We start from the raw sequence: 18,279 nt of genomic DNA on the forward strand, positions 1-18,279 counted from the left end.
TTCCTAGTCCTAGTGAATACTATTTTATAAGGATTTAAATGCTATCAGATACCTTTATGTTGCCTGGTCGGTCTTGTTGGTTGTTTTAAATTAATTGGAAAGATATTATTCGCATTCGCAATGGATAGTAGTTCTACTTCATATCTTCCTGGCCGTCAGTACGGCGATCCGCCGTAGGTCGAATAATTCTCGCGATCCGCGTAGGTCGAATAATTCTAACAACAAAGTCACGATGTGACCACGTAGGCCGTAACGTGTGTTTATCGCCAGTTACTTCTCCGCTGAATTTGCTACGGAAACATCTTAGCAACTGTCAAGTTGTTTCACTCTTCTAGGCTTAACTTGACTACAGTTCCTATCTCTATAGTAAGCCTCAAGTTGATGGTTTACCGAATGCATTAGCTACCTGGATCCGTTTCGGCTGTATTTAGACGTTCTAAGTGCGTTCTGCGGGTCTGCCACAGTTCTCGCTTGGATTTCCAAGCTACCATAACTAACAACTGCCGCGCCTCGGCATTCGTAAGCCCAACAAGCAACAATTAATGAGGCCAACGTTCCTCCAGCATTCCTCAGCAACGGTCGTTTCTGTCAGCTAATTACCTGCTCCTCGCAACTTTTGGTGTATTATCTTGGCCAGCTACTGCCTCCCGCCATATTTTGGATACCATTTTAGCGCTTGTTCTTCATGCGGAGATAATCTCCAGGCTGACTACAGATTTGTGCCCTGCATGCCTAGGGGTAGGTCATTTCAGAGATGCTCTATATGACCCCTGTACCAGCTGTAGTATTGTGCCTCTGGCAGTGAGGCAGGATAGACTGGCCCAAATGGAGAGCCTTTGTTTTGGGGACAATATTACTCTTTCTGATGTTGTTCGCCCAGATAGGTCTTGTTCCCTGAAACGTGGCAAACCACAGGAGATGGAGTCTTGTTCACAAGGTTGTCTCCTTAAAAGCCGAGATTGAATCTCTTAAGGCTCTTCTGAAATCAAGCGGTCCTCCTACTCCAAGCCCACTCACACACACATGCGACAGAGAAGATGGTTATGAAGTGGATGACGGGATGTCCACACAGGCATCTAACAGCAGGTTCATAGGTCAAGAGGATGACTTTACAGGAGGACCTTCACAGACTGTTGGTCAATCCAGTCTCAATGGCAAGGACGGGTCAGAGAGCTCTGCACACGGCTCACACTGTACAGTCAGATGAAGGGACCTAATCTCCGCATGCCATTCTGAGGGCTGCCCTATCCAGGTTTCTCAACCAACAGCGCATGTTTCCAACCCCTTCTTTCGGAGGGCTCCTCCGGTGGCACCTTTCAGTGTGCCTCCTTTACACGCCTACATGGCTGAGCTGCAGAGATGCTGGGCTGACCAACGCTCACACCATAGCATGGATAGTAGGACACTTGCTGCTATGCAAGTTGCAGACCAGCATGGCCTCACTAAATGGCCAGCTGCGGATCACTGCATTACATCCCTGGTTCTCTCACTGGATGAAGCCCTTAAAGATGAGGCCCTTTGCCCCAGACCCCAATGCCATGCCACAGCCATGCCTCTGTTGTGCCTCTGACACTGCTGCACGCATGGCTCGTATCGGCAATTCCCTATCAGTCCTATCGATGGCTTAAGCTAAAATACTTGAACCTGAGCCTTTTGATCGCAAGCTCTGCAGCATGAATGATGCCGCTCTTCAAGCCTTCGGCCTAATGACGAGAGTTGGGTAGACTGATGTCCACCCTGACATTGACTAGATGCCAAGTCTGTCTAGCCCAGGCCCCCATGTCTGATGACTCTAGATGGACACTACGCAAACATTCTGGTTATACAGCTGTTTAGGACTGCTGCAGAGCGAGCCCTGGAGCGCAGGCAGCAGATGAACCCACCCCTTCCAGTATGGCAACAATAGGGCAGAGCATCTGCCCCAGCACTAGCTCAACGACATAGGAGACATAATGGTGAGCTTCGCCGTTCTCTTGACGTTCACCCTCCTGGACCGCAGGACAGCAGCGCCCCCAGGACCAACGGGGGCCTGGCCAGTACCGTCACCCCCCAAGGCCAGAAGTAAGACCCATGCAAGAAACTGAGGGCCTGGGGCTGGCCATCGGGGAAAAAATTCCAGCAGCTTCTGACCTGCTGGGCAAGCCATATGTCAGACCCCTGGGTTCTAACAACCCTGTCCACAGGGTACAGGTTGCAGTTCCGACGCCGGCCCCCTCCATCATCAGGAGAATAACTGTCGTCAAAGACCCCTTGAAGGCTCAAGCCCTTGCCATAAGGCTTCTCAACGAGCAACACTGATCTATGATCATATTGATAACATAATGACTTCAAATGCTCTGATGACTTTCTATGCACATTCAATGGACAAATAGCGTAATGGTTAGAGATGCAGATTGCCATGTGCACGACTGGTGTAAGATCCTTGCCACGGACAGAAAAAAATATGCATTAGGATTTGTTCAGGATGGTTAAAAATTATGCTGGCTACAAGCTGCAGTAGCTAGGTAAGCCTAAAAATAAAACTGTTTACGGTTATATTGCGACTATTGAAGTACGCATCCGTGCATGCTTTTTGTCGTAATATAGACCACAAACCCTCACTCAGTAAAAGAGGAGGTGTTTCCACAATTCTCATCCTTTCACTTGACGAAAAAGTCAGTTATCATCACCTAAGATTCAGCCAATGCTTTTGATTTCCTCGTAGTTCACATAGCATAGTGGTTAGCTATTCAAGTGTTATTGTATGAATGACCATCTACAGTACAGTAATCTTTGTACATGAGTACACTTTAGTTCCGTTAATTAACGTTCTGTTGCCCACGTTATTTCATGTAATGGCTGGGATAAAAGTTTGATTTGGAGACTATAAGGGGGTGGACTGACTACTAGCAAGCCCTGTGGTCTTGTGGGAACGTCTCCAACCTGCAATGTTTTAACCCCGGTTCAATTCCCCACTCAGACATGCCAATTTTTGTCTCTCAGAAAATGTTTCCACATTACTTTTCAGCAGTCGCACAACAATATACAGATCTGGAAAAAGTTAAGAGACCAGTGCAAAATTATCAGTTTCTCTGGTTTTACTATTCATAGTTATGTGTTTGAGTAAAATGAACAGTTTTTTTAATTATATAAACTACTGAACACATTACTCCCAAATTCCAAATAAAAATATTGTAATATTGTAAACAACTGGTCAAAATAACCAAAAAAAGGTGCATTGTTTTCAGACCTCAAATAATACAAAGAAAACAAATTAATATTCATATTTCAACAACAAAATACTAATGTTTTAACTTAGGAAGAGTTTAGAAATCAGTATTTGGTGGAATAACCCTGACTTCTAATCACAGCTTTCATGCGTTTCTGTCAGTCATGCGCTTTGGCCAGTCTGTCACATTGCTGTTGGGTGACTTTATGCCACTCCAGGTACAAAAATTTAAGTAGCTCGGCTTTGTTTGATGGCTTGTGACCATCCATCTTCCTCTTGATCAACTTCCATAGGTTTTCAATGGGGTTCAGGTCTGGAGATTGGGCTGGTCATGACAGGGTTTTGATCTGATGGTCCTCCATCCACAACTTCCACAAGCAGGTGTTCTTCCTGGATAACCTTGTACTTGGCTTGATTCATGCGTCCTTCACAAAGATCTCCCCGATTCCAGCCTTGCTGAAGAATCCCCAGATCATCACCGATCCTCCACCAAATTTCACAGTGGCTGCGAGATTGTGGCTTGTAGGACTCTCCATGTCTTCGTCTAACCATTAGACGACCAGGTGTTGGGCAAAGCTGAAAATTTGACTCGTCAGAGAAGATCCAGTCCTCTACTCCATTCCTCTACGGTCCAATCCTTATGGTCTTTTGCAAACTTCAGCCTGGCTCTTCTTTGCTTCTCGTTGATGAAGAGCTTTTTTCTAGCTTTGCATGACTTCAGCCTTGCCCCTAGGAGCCTGTTTTAAACCGTCCTCGCCGTGCACTTCACCCCAGCTGCTGTTTGCCATTCCTTTTGTAGGTCACTTGATGTCATCCTACGGTTGTTGAGTGACATTTGAATGAGTTTACGGTCATCTCGGTCAGTGGACAGTCGTTTTCGCCCTCTGCCAATCTGTAGCTTTGTTGTCCCCAATGTCTGTTGCTTGACCTTGTTCTTATGAACCGCCGTCTTAGAAATTTTCAGGATGGAAGCGATCTGAAGCTCACTGTATCCCTCTGCCAGTAAAGCCAGAATTGAACCCTTCTTTTCCTTGCTCAAAGTTTTTATTTTCAACACTTTCGTCATGCTGAATAGTAATTTTTTAATTCAAATTACCTTTGAGTTACTACTTGCACTGTTTTTGCCATCCAGCTGGTCCTATTGCAAGAGGATAGTGATGACCTCAGTAGTGGTTTTTATACTTTTCCTTGTGAAATTCAATTTTGGTTCAGGTAATCAGCTAATCAGTATCTCATTAAGTAAAATGAGGTGTGTCTGTGTTGGAATTTAACAGACACTAGAATGGAATGTCTGCCATACATGTAGAGATGCTGATTTAAGAAAAATTAGGAGTGGTCTCTTAATTATTTCCAGAGCTGTATATCCACTCTGTAATAGATCTCATATTTTTAAGAGAATAATTGTATTACGTGACCCTTTTATACTGAAGAAACCAACAAGCCATGGAATGATTGTAGTCATTATTTTCATTATAGGTAGGCTGTATAGCTATTTGCTAGCCATTTACAGTAATCTTTGTACATGAGTACACTTTAGATCCGTTACTAAACATTCTGTTGTCCACGTTATTTGAGCAAAAATGTAATGGCTGAGGTAAAAGTTGCATTCCCACTTTTTAAATATCATAATGGTCAAAGGCACAGTCTGCCACATAGAAAACTGCAGATTGGAACCAGCCAGGGCCAACAACATTCATCCCTTTTAATCGTGGGCCAGCTGAACTAGGCATGCCTGGTTCCTTGTCTGGTTTTGATTTTAATGTTTTGCTTCATATTTTACTCATTGTTTACTGCGTAGATGTTGGGTGCCGTTTCATAAGAATTTCACTGCTCAGAACGACTGTTATTGTCTGCATTTGATAATAAAAAAGACTTCGATTTTGTAATCCCCAGAACTATAGTTAAACCTGACAAACAGGCCCCCACTATAGGCCGACGGGTCCCCAAAAGGGAAAATGTGATTTTCAGCTTAGGTTTGGATTCAGGGAAGAAAAAATACAATTTGGCTTAGTTTTAGAATTGGGTTTACGTTCAGGTTTTGTTATTACCTGTTAGGCTTAGTGTTAGAGCTAGGTTAAGTTATAGGCATAACAGTTAGGTTATTGATGTTATGATTGTTTGTGGGCTGTGAACCATTGACTTAGTTATTCATCTTACTTTTCATCATAAGAGTTGTTGGCACAAGACAGCGGAGTGTTTGAATACCAGTGCTTAGCCATGGTATACTGAACAAATATATCACAAACCCAGAGATGACTTAGAGATGACTTATTGCGCATATAAACTAGTTACCAATGCAATTAGAGCAGTAAAAAGTAATGCAATGTCATACCAATGATATACAGTCTCAAATACCATGGCTATCAGCCAGTCAGCATTCAGGATTCAAACCATCCAGTTTCTAAGTTATGTTATTACATGAATGGGCACAAAGTAAATGAGTGAAGTAAATGAGTGCGATTCTGTGATTTGTGTGACTTTTAGTTCAATACAATGTTTAGTTCAGTGCATGTTCCCCCACAGAAGACGGAAACGAGGTGGGGCTCCCAGCCAGCTCACACCTGCAAGGCCTTAACCAAGCGTGATTGCATTCTTCATCACTGACGCGCATGCGTCCTTCCCCTTGAGTTGCACCACATTTCATCCCTCAGGAAACAATGTTACATTGTTAAACAAAGATTTCATATTCATAACACCTATTTTGGTAGCGTAACTTGTGGAGGCAGTAAGATTGTGTACCAATAACTGGACTGAATGGCAAAAGAGCACATTGTCACGTACTTGCCACAGCCATGCGGCCAGTACATTGAGCTGGTTCAGGTGCAAGTTTAAGGTGCAAGTTGGCATGTGCAAATGAAATACAGGAATAGCAGCATTGACATGTTCCTGTGGACAACTGAAAGTGAAAACCTTATCAGACTTGTAAAGCAGTGACTGAGTCCAGTAGTACAAAGAGTGGGAATAGTTAGTGATTGAAAGTAACAGAGTTCAGCAGAGTTACTGCAGATGGAAATAAACCTTTCCTGAGCCTGCTGGTGCGAGAACAGAGAGACCTGTACAACCTGCCTGATGGGAGGAGGGCAAACAGTTTGTTGCATAGATGTGAAGGGTCCCTGGTGATGCCCGCACCCTGCTCAGACACTGCTTGCGCTGGAGGTGTACAGTGGCTGGGAGCTGGCTACCCGTGATGCACTGGGCGGTTTTCAACACCTGTTGCCGGGCCTTCGGGTCAGCTACAGAGCAACCTTCCAAACAACACTGTGGCGCAGTTGGTCAGAATGCTCTTGATTGTGCAGCGGTAGAAGTTCACAAGGACCTTGGTAGACAGACAGGCCTTCTTCAGCCTCTTCAAGAAGAACGGGAGCTGCCACACCTTTTGGACCATGGCTGAGGTGTTGAGGGACCAGGAGAGGTCCTCGGAGATGTTGACACCCAGGAATTAGAAGCTGGACATGCTCCATCTCAGTGCCATCGATGAGAACTGGAGAGCGGCTGCAGCCTTTAGACTTCCTGTAATCGACAATGAGCTCCTTGGTTTTCTTTACGTTGAAGGCCAGGTTCTTGTCAGCGAACCATGCCGCCAAGCACTTGACCTCCTCCCTGTAGGCTGACTCAGCATTGTCACTGATCAGGCCTACCACCGTGGTGTTGTCTGCGAACTTGATGATGTTGGAGCTGTGTACAGGTGGGTAAGAGGGAGTACAGTGGGTGAAGAGGGAGGGGGCTCAGCACGCAGCCTTGTAGAAGACCATTGTTCAGGATCAGGGTGGAGGAGGTGAAGTTGTCTAACCTGACAGACCGAAGTCTGTTGGTAAGGAAGTCCAAAGTCCAGTTACAGAGAGAAGGGCTGATCCCTAGGTCATGGAGTTTGTTGACCAGCTTAGAAGGGATGACTATGTTAAATGATGAGCTAAAGTCTATGGTGAAAAGAGCCAAAAGAGCCAACTCACCAAAAGGACTCAGAATGCCCATAACTACATACTATAGTCCCTTCTTTTATACGTAGATGTGTTGGGCACTAACGTTTGCCGAATACTTCACCAGCCAACTACAGAGGCTAGACTGCGAGGTGCAAAAACTTCTGTGTGATAAACCCAAAATTGCCTGCAGAGAGGGAAAAGGTATTGTGGGCAGATGATGTACAGGTGCTGGTCATAAAATTTGAATATCATCAAAAAGTTGATTTATTTCAGTAATACCATTCAAAAAGTGAAACTTGTATATTATATTCATTCATTACACACAGACTGATATATTCAAATGTTTATTTCTTTTAATTGTGATGATTATAACTGACAATGAATGAAAATCCCAAATTCAGTACCTCAGAAAATTAGAATATTACTTAAGACCAATATAAAGAAAGGATTTTTAGAAATGTTGGCCAACTGAAAAGTTTGAACATGAAAAGTATGAGCATGTACAGCACTCGATACATAGTTGGGGCTCCTTTTGTCTGAATTACTGCAGCAATGCGGCGTGGCATGGAGTCGATCAGTCTGTGGCACTGCTCAGGTGTTATGAGAGCCAAGGTTGCTCTGATAGTGGCCTACAGCTCTTCTGCATTGTTGGGTCTGGCGTATTGCATCTTCCTCCTCACCATACCCCATACATTTTCTATAGGGTTAAGGTCAGGCGAGTTTGCTGGCCAATTAAGAACAGGGATACCATGGTCCTTAAACCAGGTACTGGTAGCTTTGGCACTGTGTGCAGGTGCCAAGTCCTGTTGGAAAATGAAATCTGCATCTCCATAAAGTTGGTCAGCAGCAGGAAGCATGAAGTGCTCTAAAACTTCCTGGTAGACAGCTGCGTTGACCTTGGACCTCAGTTGACCAACACCAGCACATGACATGGCACCCCAAACCATCACTGACTGTGGAAACTTTACACTGGACTTCAAGCAACGTGGATTCTGTGCCTCTCCTCTCTTCCTCCAGACTCTGGGACCTTGATTTCCAAAGGAAATGCAAAATTTACTTTCATCAGAGAACATAACTCAGCAGCAGTCCAGTCCTTTTTGTCTTTAGCCCAGGCGAGACGCTTCTGATGCTGTGTCTTGTTCAAGAGTGGCTTGACACAATCCTCTCCAGGGTGCGGTTATCCTTATTGCTGGTACACTTTGTACTACCACATCTTTTACTTCCCTTCGCCTCTCTATTAATGTGCTTGGACACAGAGCTCTGTGAACAGCCAGCCTCTTTAGCTATGACCTTTTGTGTCTTGCCCTCCTTGTGCAAGGTGTCAATGGTCGTCTTTTGGACAGCTGTCAAGTCAGCAGTCTTCCCCATGATTGTGTTGCCTACATAACTATACTGAGACACCATTTAAAGGCCTTTGCAGGTGTTTTGGCTTAATTAGCTGATTAGTGTGTGGCACCAGGTGTCTTTAATATTGAACCTTTTCACAATATTCAAATTTTCTGAGATACTGAATTTGGGGTTTTCATTAGTTTTCAGTTATAATCATCAAAATTAAAAGAAATAAACACTTGAAATATATCAGTCTGTGTGGAATGAATGTATAGATTATATAAGTTTCACTTTTTGAATGGAATTACTGAAATAAATCAACTTTTTGATGATATTCACATTTTATGACCAGCACCTGTATATTAACATGTACCAAAGTGAGTGTGTGGAGACAAAAAGGAACTGGCACACCAATTTATGCTATGGGCATGTCTGGCTGCAACTGAAACTGGCTCAATTGTTTTTACTGATGATATACTGTAACTGCTGATGGCAGCAGTAGGATTAATTCGACAAGGGGAAGTGTACCAAAACATCATGTCTGCTCAGATACAACCAAATGCCTCAAAACCTATTGGATGGGATTTCACATTGCAGTAGATCACCCAATCTAAATGCGATTAAGAATGCGTTCCACCGAAGACTGAAGACCAGACTGTAGGCAAAAATGCCCCAAAACAAACAAGAACTGAAGATGGGTGCAATACAGGCCGAGCAGACCAGGGATATTTTTTGTCTGGTTATGGTTTTTGGGTTGTAGTCTTCAGGCAGTTATTGAATGCAAAGGATTTGCAACAGGTTTTGGAGCAACATATGCTGCCATCCAGACAACGTATTTTTCAGGGAAGGCCTTGCTTATTTCAGCAAGACAATTCCAAACCACAACACCATGGCTCTGTGGTAAAATAGTCTGGGTGCTAAACAGGCCTGCCTGCAGTCCAGACCTGTAACCCATTGAAAACATGGCGCATTATGAAACAGAAAATGCAACAAAGGACACCCTGAACTGTTGAGCAGCTGAAATACTATATCATGCAATAATGGGAATACATTTCACTTTCAAAACTACAGCAACTGGTCTCTCCAGTTACAGAGTATTGTTAAAAGAAGAGCTGATGCAACACAGTGGTGAATATTAACCTGTCCCACATTTTTTTAAACATGTTGCTGGCATCAAATTCAAAGAGGGCATGTATTTTTCCTAAAACAATATTTAACTGTGAACCATTTTGTTTATATAAAAGATGAAATAGTGAATTTTTTGGAAATGGTGAAATCACTATTGTTGTCTATAATGATAAGCCACCACATCACATCTCACTCAGAAGTGCTTTAATGGAAGTGACTCAGAAGTGCTTTAATGGATATGACTCAGAAGTGCTTTAATGGAAGTGACTCAGAAGTGCTTTAATGGGTATGACTCAGAAGTGCTTTAATGGATATGACTCAGAAGTGCTTTAATCAGGGATGTGATTTTTCCGGATTAATCCGGAATTCCGGATTTTCCGACCTGAAAATGTGACTTACGTGAATCATGCAGATCTGTAAAAAAAAAGGGAGGGGGACCTCACAGCCGTCACCGCAATCTTCATCTTTCTTTAACCGGCAACGTCGCTGAGCAGAGGGGGTGTGTGTGTGCGTGCGTGCGTGCGTGCGTGTGTGTGTGTTCATCTGAGCCTAATTGGTGTGTCACTGCCGGAATATTTGCGATGACCACGTATTTGCGTACAGCTTGTTCTTTTGTTCAATTTCTCTGCTGCGTAGTAATTTACCTCAGTCGCTCTCGCTCGACTACAGTGACAAGAACATCGCTGGATCGGATGATCTGGGTATTGTGTCTTAATATAACCTATAGTTACTAATTTAACTTTGTTGTCGGTTGATTAGATGTCGAACATCGATTTTGATTGATTTTCCACTATGGCAGGATGTTTTATTCACGTAGGTTAAGCTTCGTTAACATTATTTGTATTTGCTAGCTTTTGTATTTGCTAGCTAAATTATATAATAATAAGATAACGTTAGCTAAGTTAGCTACTAACGTTAACTAGCCACCCTTAAAACTTAATGTAAATCTGTGCAGAAATGTAAAACTATCAAGCCAAAGGTACAGAGCTCTGCTCAGAAATAAAGAAGAACTGAACAAAAGGCCTTATCACTCTGCAAAGCCAACGGCCAGCAAGAAAATGTCAAAAGATGCCATTGTGGCAGCAGCTGTGAGTGCCAGGCGCAAATTCCTAAAGAAACGTGTAGAGGCTCTAAAAAAGCTTGCTACAAAGGCTAAAGAGTTGGGTAAAAATGTAAAACAAAAATAAGTTAAAATATATATATATTTTTTGTCATGGTTGTTGTTATAGAGAGAGGTGGTGATGGAACAGTGTTAATAATAAGTTGGATGTTGCTGTAAAATAAAAATGTATTTATTTTTGTTCAAATAAGTTGTTATGGGTCATTCATTACTATCCATGTAGATCCGCCACCAGTTTGATCGGCGTGTGTGTGTGTGCGGGGGGGGTGTGTGTGTGCAGGGGGGGGGGGGGCCTCTGTATATTTTCCTGCTTTTTTGTCCTTAGCCAATCACATGCCTGTTTAATGGAAGTGACTTGAAAGTACTTTAATCATCACAATTTCAATTAGCTGATGTCTCAGTCCATCACCATCTGACATAACTCCAACATCATGGTGGACTTCATAGCTTGAAATGCACTAGGGATTTAAAACGCACTTATTATGGTTTTATATCACTTGCCATAATATGCCCGGAGTGTTATACATTACAACTCATGAAGAGTTTGTTAATCTAAACTTCTTAAATGTTAGAGATCCGAAATGTGTTCACCCTTAGGGCAGCTGCCTCTGCCCATTATTTTTCTATATTTCTACATGACTTGCTACTTGTCTCATATGGAGCAACAATGAAGATGTATGCAGATGACTTCACACTCTACGTCAGCACACAAAGCCAGTGAGCTCACTGAGACTCTGAACAAAGAGTTGCAGTCAGTATCAGAATGGGTGATTAACAACAGCATACCGGATCTAAATACAAAAACTAAGCGCATTGTATTTGGTTCAAAACATTCTTTAAAATCCTCAGTTGGAGTTCTACATAAAGGGTGTGGCCATTGAGCATGTTGACAGGGTTAACCTCCTAGGACTATTTGATAGGCAGTTATCATGGTCATATGTACAAACTTGTGAAGATGGGGAGAAGTATGTCTATTGTGAAAGAATGTTCTGCATTTTTGACACAAAGGTCAATTGTTCTAGTTATTCAGGCTCTGGTCTGGTTGACTCTCTAGTAGTATGGTCCGGTGTGAAAAAGAATACTCCTTTCCATTCTCAGTTACTTAAGCAAAATGGACAAATTACTATTTTAAAAGACTGCTAAAACATCATGGCACAACAAGGACTGTGAAGAGATAAACACACATTAAAACAATCAGAATGTTGACACATTGTCTTCAGTGTTTAAAACTTGGATATTATTTGTTATGATATCTGTTTTCTGTGGAGGCCAGGATATACAACCTCAGCTTGTTAACAAGGATCCAAATTAACTGTAACTTTTGTTTATACAGTGAGGAGAACAAGTATTTGATACACTGCCAATTTTGCAGGTTTTCCTACTTACAAAGCATGTTTACTTAAAAATCATACAATGTGATTTTCTGGATTTTTGAAGAGTTGAACAGTTGAAGAGTACCTATGATAAAAATTACAGACTTGTACATGTTTTGTAAGTGGGAAAATCTGCAAAATCGGCAGTGTATCAAATACTTGTTTTCCCCAATGTATATTTGAAAAAACAAACAAACAGACAAATGTTATTGTATGTTCCATTGTTTCTAATAACTTTTACACTGCACAGTAAAATAAATATTTCAAACAGGAAAAAAATAAAGTATAATGTATTGATAATTAGTATAATTGATAATACACAATGTATGAAGTTGTGGGAGAATTACATCAATGCATGGAACTAGAGAGACTGTCTTTGTTCCCTGCCTTGAATCATTAAGGTTTGCGTTCATATTTATAACAGCAAGAAGCAAAAAATTATAATCTCTCCTTGCTGAAAAAGGACCTCGTCAACCCAAATTATTACGGTGCTCCCACGGTTTGCAAACCAGCAAATAAACGTGTTTATATTCTTTGGCATCCCTGAATCTAACATTAGCACTAGAGGGCAGTGTAAAAATAATCCCTTATGCTTTTTCTCACTTGGAGGTTTTCTTGATGGAACAGCTTCTCTTCCGTTACCTCGTTGGTTCGATCCTTTCCTAGTGCCCGTCAGTGGTCCAACGTGGTCCGCAAAAATGGCACTTTATAATTTTAAGAAGATTATGGTGGTTCCCACCTCAAAGGTATGTTTTTACATTCATTCTGTTTTTTTGAAGTTGTTCTTTACAAATGTTTGATGTTAATCCCACGAAAATAGCTACTGCGGGTACTGAAAACATTCATTTTATCGGGTTCGAGTTAAATGTCTGCGTCCGGCGAAAGACACGTGCAGTACAAAACTTGGGAAGCGAGAGAAAAGCAAACCATTTTTTATTTCTCTATGTCAAAAAGTAAAACAAAACCGTGTCTAGTTGTCCGAATTGGTTGTTACCTAAAAAATACATATTGACCAATAGGTGTTTGTTTACATCCAATCCTCGATCAATGTGACGTTACTGATTGTGTTTACCTGTTTCTTTCACAGGAATTCATTGACATTACTTTATCAAAGACCCAAAGAAAGACACCTACCGTAATACACAAACATTATCAAATTCACCGTATCCGGCATTTTTACATGCGCAAGGTGAAATTCACCCAGCAGAACTATCATGATCGGCTTTCACAGATTCTGACAGACTTCCCCAAGTTGGACGTAAGTATCATTTGTTTTGGAATTCTGAAAAATATTCACACATTAATAAAAATCTGTCCTAATAAATGAACAAATGATTTTCCACCACAGGATATCCATCCATTTTATGCTGATTTAATGAATGTCTTGTATGACAAAGACCATTACAAGCTGGCTTTGGGACAGATCAACATAGCAAAGAATTTGATTGACAAGTAAGACGTTTATGGTTTCCCCTTTCTGTTTTTGCATATACTGGTTATTTATGCTGGTAGATTTGGTGCAGCCTAACTTGCAAGTGTTTTTGTCACAGTGTTTCCAAAGATTATGTTAGACTGATGAAGTATGGGGATTCCCTGTACCGCTGTAAACAGCTTAAGCGAGCTGCTCTCGGTCGCATGTGCACCATCATGAAACGACAGAAGCAAAGCTTGGAATACCTGGAACAAGGTAATCTTGTAATTACTTTTAAATAGTTGTCATACATGTCATTATTGCCTATTATCTATCAGTGTACGCTAGTTGTATATGCGCAATGTGCCAGATAATGTCTCAGGTCTCCTTATTTTTTATACTTAAGCCATTTAACTCCAGTTGTTTTGTTTACATTTTGTTGTTATTTACAGTGCGTCAGCATCTATCCCGCTTACCAACGATTGATCCAAACACTCGGACTCTATTGCTTTGTGGATATCCCAATGTGGGCAAGTCAAGTTTCATTAACAAGGTATTCATCCCTACTGTGATTCTTTTTAATTTCGATACCTGGTAAACCCTCAATGTGTAACTTTAGTAATGGTGTTAAATGGTAAATAAAATGTTTGCTGAATTTTATTACCGCCTTTAAAACCCTCGTTTGAGGCTTTGTCTTAGGTTTTCTTGTTTGGTCAGACAGTTAATAGAAGACCATGCATTATCAATAATCTTTTCCAATTTGATTCTGGTGGGGGGGGGGGGGTGTACTTGGTTAGGTGATAGCCTATGGAAGTAAATATTTCGGTTTATTATTATCTCCTTACATTATTCGGAACATTCCTAAGTCAACTGTTGTCTTCCCCAGGTCACCAGAGCAGATGTTGAAGTCCAGCCCTACGCCTTCACCACCAAGTCCTTGTTTGTCGGCCACATGGATTACAAGTACCTCCGTTGGCAGGTGATATGCCCTCCCCAGGCCAGCATTCCACAGCTTGGTGAAATGTGAGTAGCACCAAGACCCGTTTTCCGTGCGTGGCTAATTCCGTATGTGGCCGTAGGTGGTTGACACCCCTGGGATCTTGGACCACCCTTTGGAGGAGAGGAACACCATTGAGATGCAGGCCATCACAGCGCTGGCCCACCTGCGATCAGCCGTGCTGTACGTGATGGACCTCTCTGAGCAGTGTGGCCACACCCTGAAGCAACAGCTGGAGCTGTTCAACAACATCCGACCCCTTTTTGCCAACAAGGTCAGCGCCCACGCTGAGGACGGCGCCGCTTCACAAATGCTTTTCTTTTCATGGCGCATTACTTTTGACTGGGGTCAATAGGACTTTACAGGGAATAGGGTGCCGTTTCTGGCCGCGTGACAGTCTGGCACTGTAAAAGGCTATATACATTCAGCTGTACTGTTGATTGTTGTGGGCTTGTTCATAACAGTCTGCGGTTATTCAGAAGTTAAAAAGCGCACCCTTCTTTTAAAGCACCCTGCTAACATTGTGAAGGTGAAGCCTCTGGGCCTGGCTCTTGCAGACATGTAAGCATGGGTACACCAAGGAAGGATATAAAAGGCAAAGGGTTGCAAACGAGGCTAGGACGGACCTCTTTCCTAATGTCCAGTGTCCTTTTCCTCAAGGCTCTATGCTACAGGTCTTGGGGGAAAAAACGAGTGTAAAAAGAAAATATAAATGTTACACCCCTGCATGTTATTAAAAGTGTTATTTTTTTTCTCTAGCCTTTGCTTGTTGTGGCAAATAAGTGTGACATCAAGAAGATAAGTGAACTCACCGAGGAGGACAAGGTTCGTAGTGCTGCTGGCACCATTGAAACCTTTTTGTTTTTAGTTTTATTTCTCACCCTGAGTTACTTTGCTGTTCTCCATTACGGATGGGCTTGTTTATGAGTTTTCCTGCTTTGTTCCTTCAGAAAATCTTTGCAGACCTTACTGCCGAGGACATTCCTGTCATAGAAACCAGCACTTTGACTGAAGAGGGTGTGATGATGGTGAAGACAGAGGTGAGTTGTTGAGAGCTCCCTTGGGAGTTGCTGTTGTTCCCCCTGTAATTTTGTTTGAATGCGTCTTTTAATAATATTTTCTTGAATTTCAGGCCTGTGACAAACTTCTGGCTGCCCGAGTCGACTCCAAAATGAAGGGCAAAAAGGTCCACGATGTGCTCAACAGATTGCATTTAGCAATGCCAGCTAAGAGGGATGACAAGGTGGGCTAAATGTTTTTTATGCTATATATACATCCTAAGCAGGATTTATATGCTTTGTTTTACACGTTTTACTGTGGTGGAATTGGCTATGTCCTTTCAGGTATTCTTATTAGACTTTTCTCTCAACATTAGCCAAGACCACCATTCATTCCAGAAGGCGCTAAGGTTGGCAGGAAGACGATGGAGGTGGATGCACCTAAACGCAAAACGGTATGTAACTGATTCAGTTGTAGAGAGGTTATGCTCGAGCCTTACCCCAATACGCTCTGTTCCCAGCCAGCAGGACGTCCATGCATGACAACTTCCTGACATTTCTTCAGATTAAAATGCATTGTAAATGTCTAGCGGCCTTACTGGTACTGCTTATTTAATGAGCAACTTCCATCATTGATTTCCAGGAGAGAGATCTGGAGATGGAGATGGGAGATGATTATGTCCTTGACCTCCAGAGTATGTATCTTGATGTTGTTTGAAGTGATATTGTGTATATTGTCAGCACACAAATTAGGTCCATTGTCTCTAATACTTTGTTTCCTTTTTTTTTTTTTAAATAGAATATTGGGATCTGATGAATCAAGATGAGAAGCATGACGTGATTCCTGAAATATGGGAAGGTCACAACATTGCAGATTATATTGACCCTGAAATCATGAAGGTGAGTGGGGCATGAAACCTTGTATCTCTGCAACCATATATATTGCTGAACTGTATGGGAAATATGTGTTGTACTGGCAACATTGACTGAAAAAGAATTACCTAGAATGGGACAGACACAACTAGTGAGTCTATGTATTTAATAGGGAGGCCCGTTCTAGTGATTTCACTGTTCAACTCTTCTTATGCTGCTCCCTTGCCCATACAGAACCTGGAGGATCTGGAGAAAGAGGAGGAGCTGAAGGTGAAGGCCGGTGAGTATGAGTCAGAAGAGGAGAGCGAGGACGAGGAGATGCAGGAGATCCGCCAACTGGCCAAACAGATCAGAGAGAAGAGGAAGATGAAGATAGTCTGCTCCAAAGAAAAGGACGTGCATGGCCCCAGAATGCCCAGAACTGTCAAAAAGGTGACGTCCCGTTTGTGGGAATATTACTTTAACTGCTCGTTTAATGGCTGTTCTTACTAATTACTGGGCCAAACTGCATTACAGGTTGAAAGGAAAACATTGGAGAAAGAAATGGGAGGCCTTGGCCTGGACATGACCGGCAAAGATGCTGTAAGTCGCTTTTCATTTAGTGTCCTGTATATGGGAAATACATCGTCCTTGTACACGCTGCACACAGCTTCTGTTGAGACATTTCTGCTCCTCCCCTTTCAGAGCCACTACGCTGTCAACGCCCGTAGATCACGGAGTGTCACCGTTTTGAAGAAGCGCAAGCGCGAGGCGTCCGTGGCTCCCACCTCCAGGACCCGCAGTCAGAGTGCCTCTCGTCCCCCACGTGACCAGTCTGGCGTTCGGGATCCTAAGGTACGTGGCGTGGGCTGCTGTCTTCGTGTCGAAGTGAAATCAGGGGCATTAAAATACACATTGGGAAGCAGTTAGTCCCCTGGCTTATAGACCTGTATTCTTCTGAAATGTTATCAAGTTGCATGTTCTAAGTGGTGTCCTGTTCTTTATTATTGGCCCCCGTCAGAAGTGTTCCTCTTTATATATGATTGTTACATGGATTGCAACCCATTTTAGTCAAGGATTTAACTAAAAAAATAATTATTCCTGTGTAGATGGCAAAGAAAGCCAAGAAGTTGATGAAGAGCCAGCAGAAGGACATGAACCGCCAGGGAAAGAAGGGGGAGGCAGATAGACATGTATTCGACCTCAAACCTAAACATCTTTTCTCTGGCAAGAGGAAGTCTGGCACCAACGATCACAGATAAAGACCTTGATCGATTCAACCTTTTTTCCGACTATAGTCCAGATTCTGTTTGAATTGTATACCTGTTCTCTGGAGTAAAACTGAACAAAATGTCTCCTGAGTTATTGAGTAATGTAGGATTGCTATACCTGGTTTTGAAAAGAAACTGCGCTGTGAAGCCCAAACTTGGAAGTCCACGACAGAAGTATCAGAAAAGCAACAAGGAATTTGGGTATTTGAGTCACTCTATAAAAATACATTTCCTGGACAGTCCTTAGTTATGCTGTTTGAACTTCTATAACTAGGGAAACCCTTAAGCTTTTCAAAGAACCCTTTAAATGCTTAATTCAGAGAGCTTCCAATTGTTGTGCCTGCCCTTTGTGGTGTATTTAAAGCTCAGTTTAAGGAAAGGAATACTGTTTTGTAATCTGTCTATGGAATGTCTTGCCTTTGGTAATGTAATAAACAAATACTTCCCTGGTATCGCTCAAAACTGAATAATACCCTACAGTCCCCTCATCAATCTTTTCTTCTGCAGTGTACACTGAAGTTGGGGAACCCATTAAATAGAAAACTGAACTGAGTCTCTGGTGCTTTATTAAAGTCAATGAATCTTTATAATTCAATGCATATTGCGTAGCCTGTTGTTGTAATAGAAATATTTAAGAAAATAAATCAAAAACCGCAGTTAGTTATGGCTAGA

At 42.2% G+C, this 18,279-nt stretch overlaps 1 protein-coding gene and 1 non-coding gene across 2 annotated transcripts; both read left to right on the forward strand.

Annotated features, from left to right (window-relative positions):
• The first annotated feature begins 12,711 nt into the window (after positions 1–12,711).
• On the forward strand, positions 12,712–18,155 carry gtpbp4 (GTP binding protein 4). The gene is made up of 17 exons (XM_010882850.5): positions 12,712–12,824; positions 13,166–13,336; positions 13,427–13,530; positions 13,629–13,765; positions 13,942–14,042; positions 14,376–14,468; positions 14,569–14,760; positions 15,246–15,311; positions 15,437–15,526; positions 15,619–15,729; positions 15,862–15,939; positions 16,128–16,179; positions 16,284–16,384; positions 16,592–16,789; positions 16,874–16,939; positions 17,042–17,191; positions 17,446–18,155. Exons 1-17 carry the CDS (start codon positions 12,777–12,779, stop codon positions 17,596–17,598), a joined length of 1,911 nt encoding a protein of 636 aa, XP_010881152.1. The 5' UTR covers positions 12,712–12,776; the 3' UTR covers positions 17,599–18,155.
• Positions 14,981–15,162, forward strand: LOC114838876. Its single transcript, XR_003781682.1, has one exon. It is a non-coding gene; the product is annotated as a small nucleolar RNA SNORA81 (small nucleolar RNA).
• Positions 18,156–18,279: the final 124 nt, after the last annotated feature.

The sequence above is a fragment of the Esox lucius genome, chromosome 3 (genome assembly GCF_011004845.1).
Source record: "Esox lucius isolate fEsoLuc1 chromosome 3, fEsoLuc1.pri, whole genome shotgun sequence".
Lineage (NCBI taxonomy): Eukaryota > Metazoa > Chordata > Actinopteri > Esociformes > Esocidae > Esox > Esox lucius.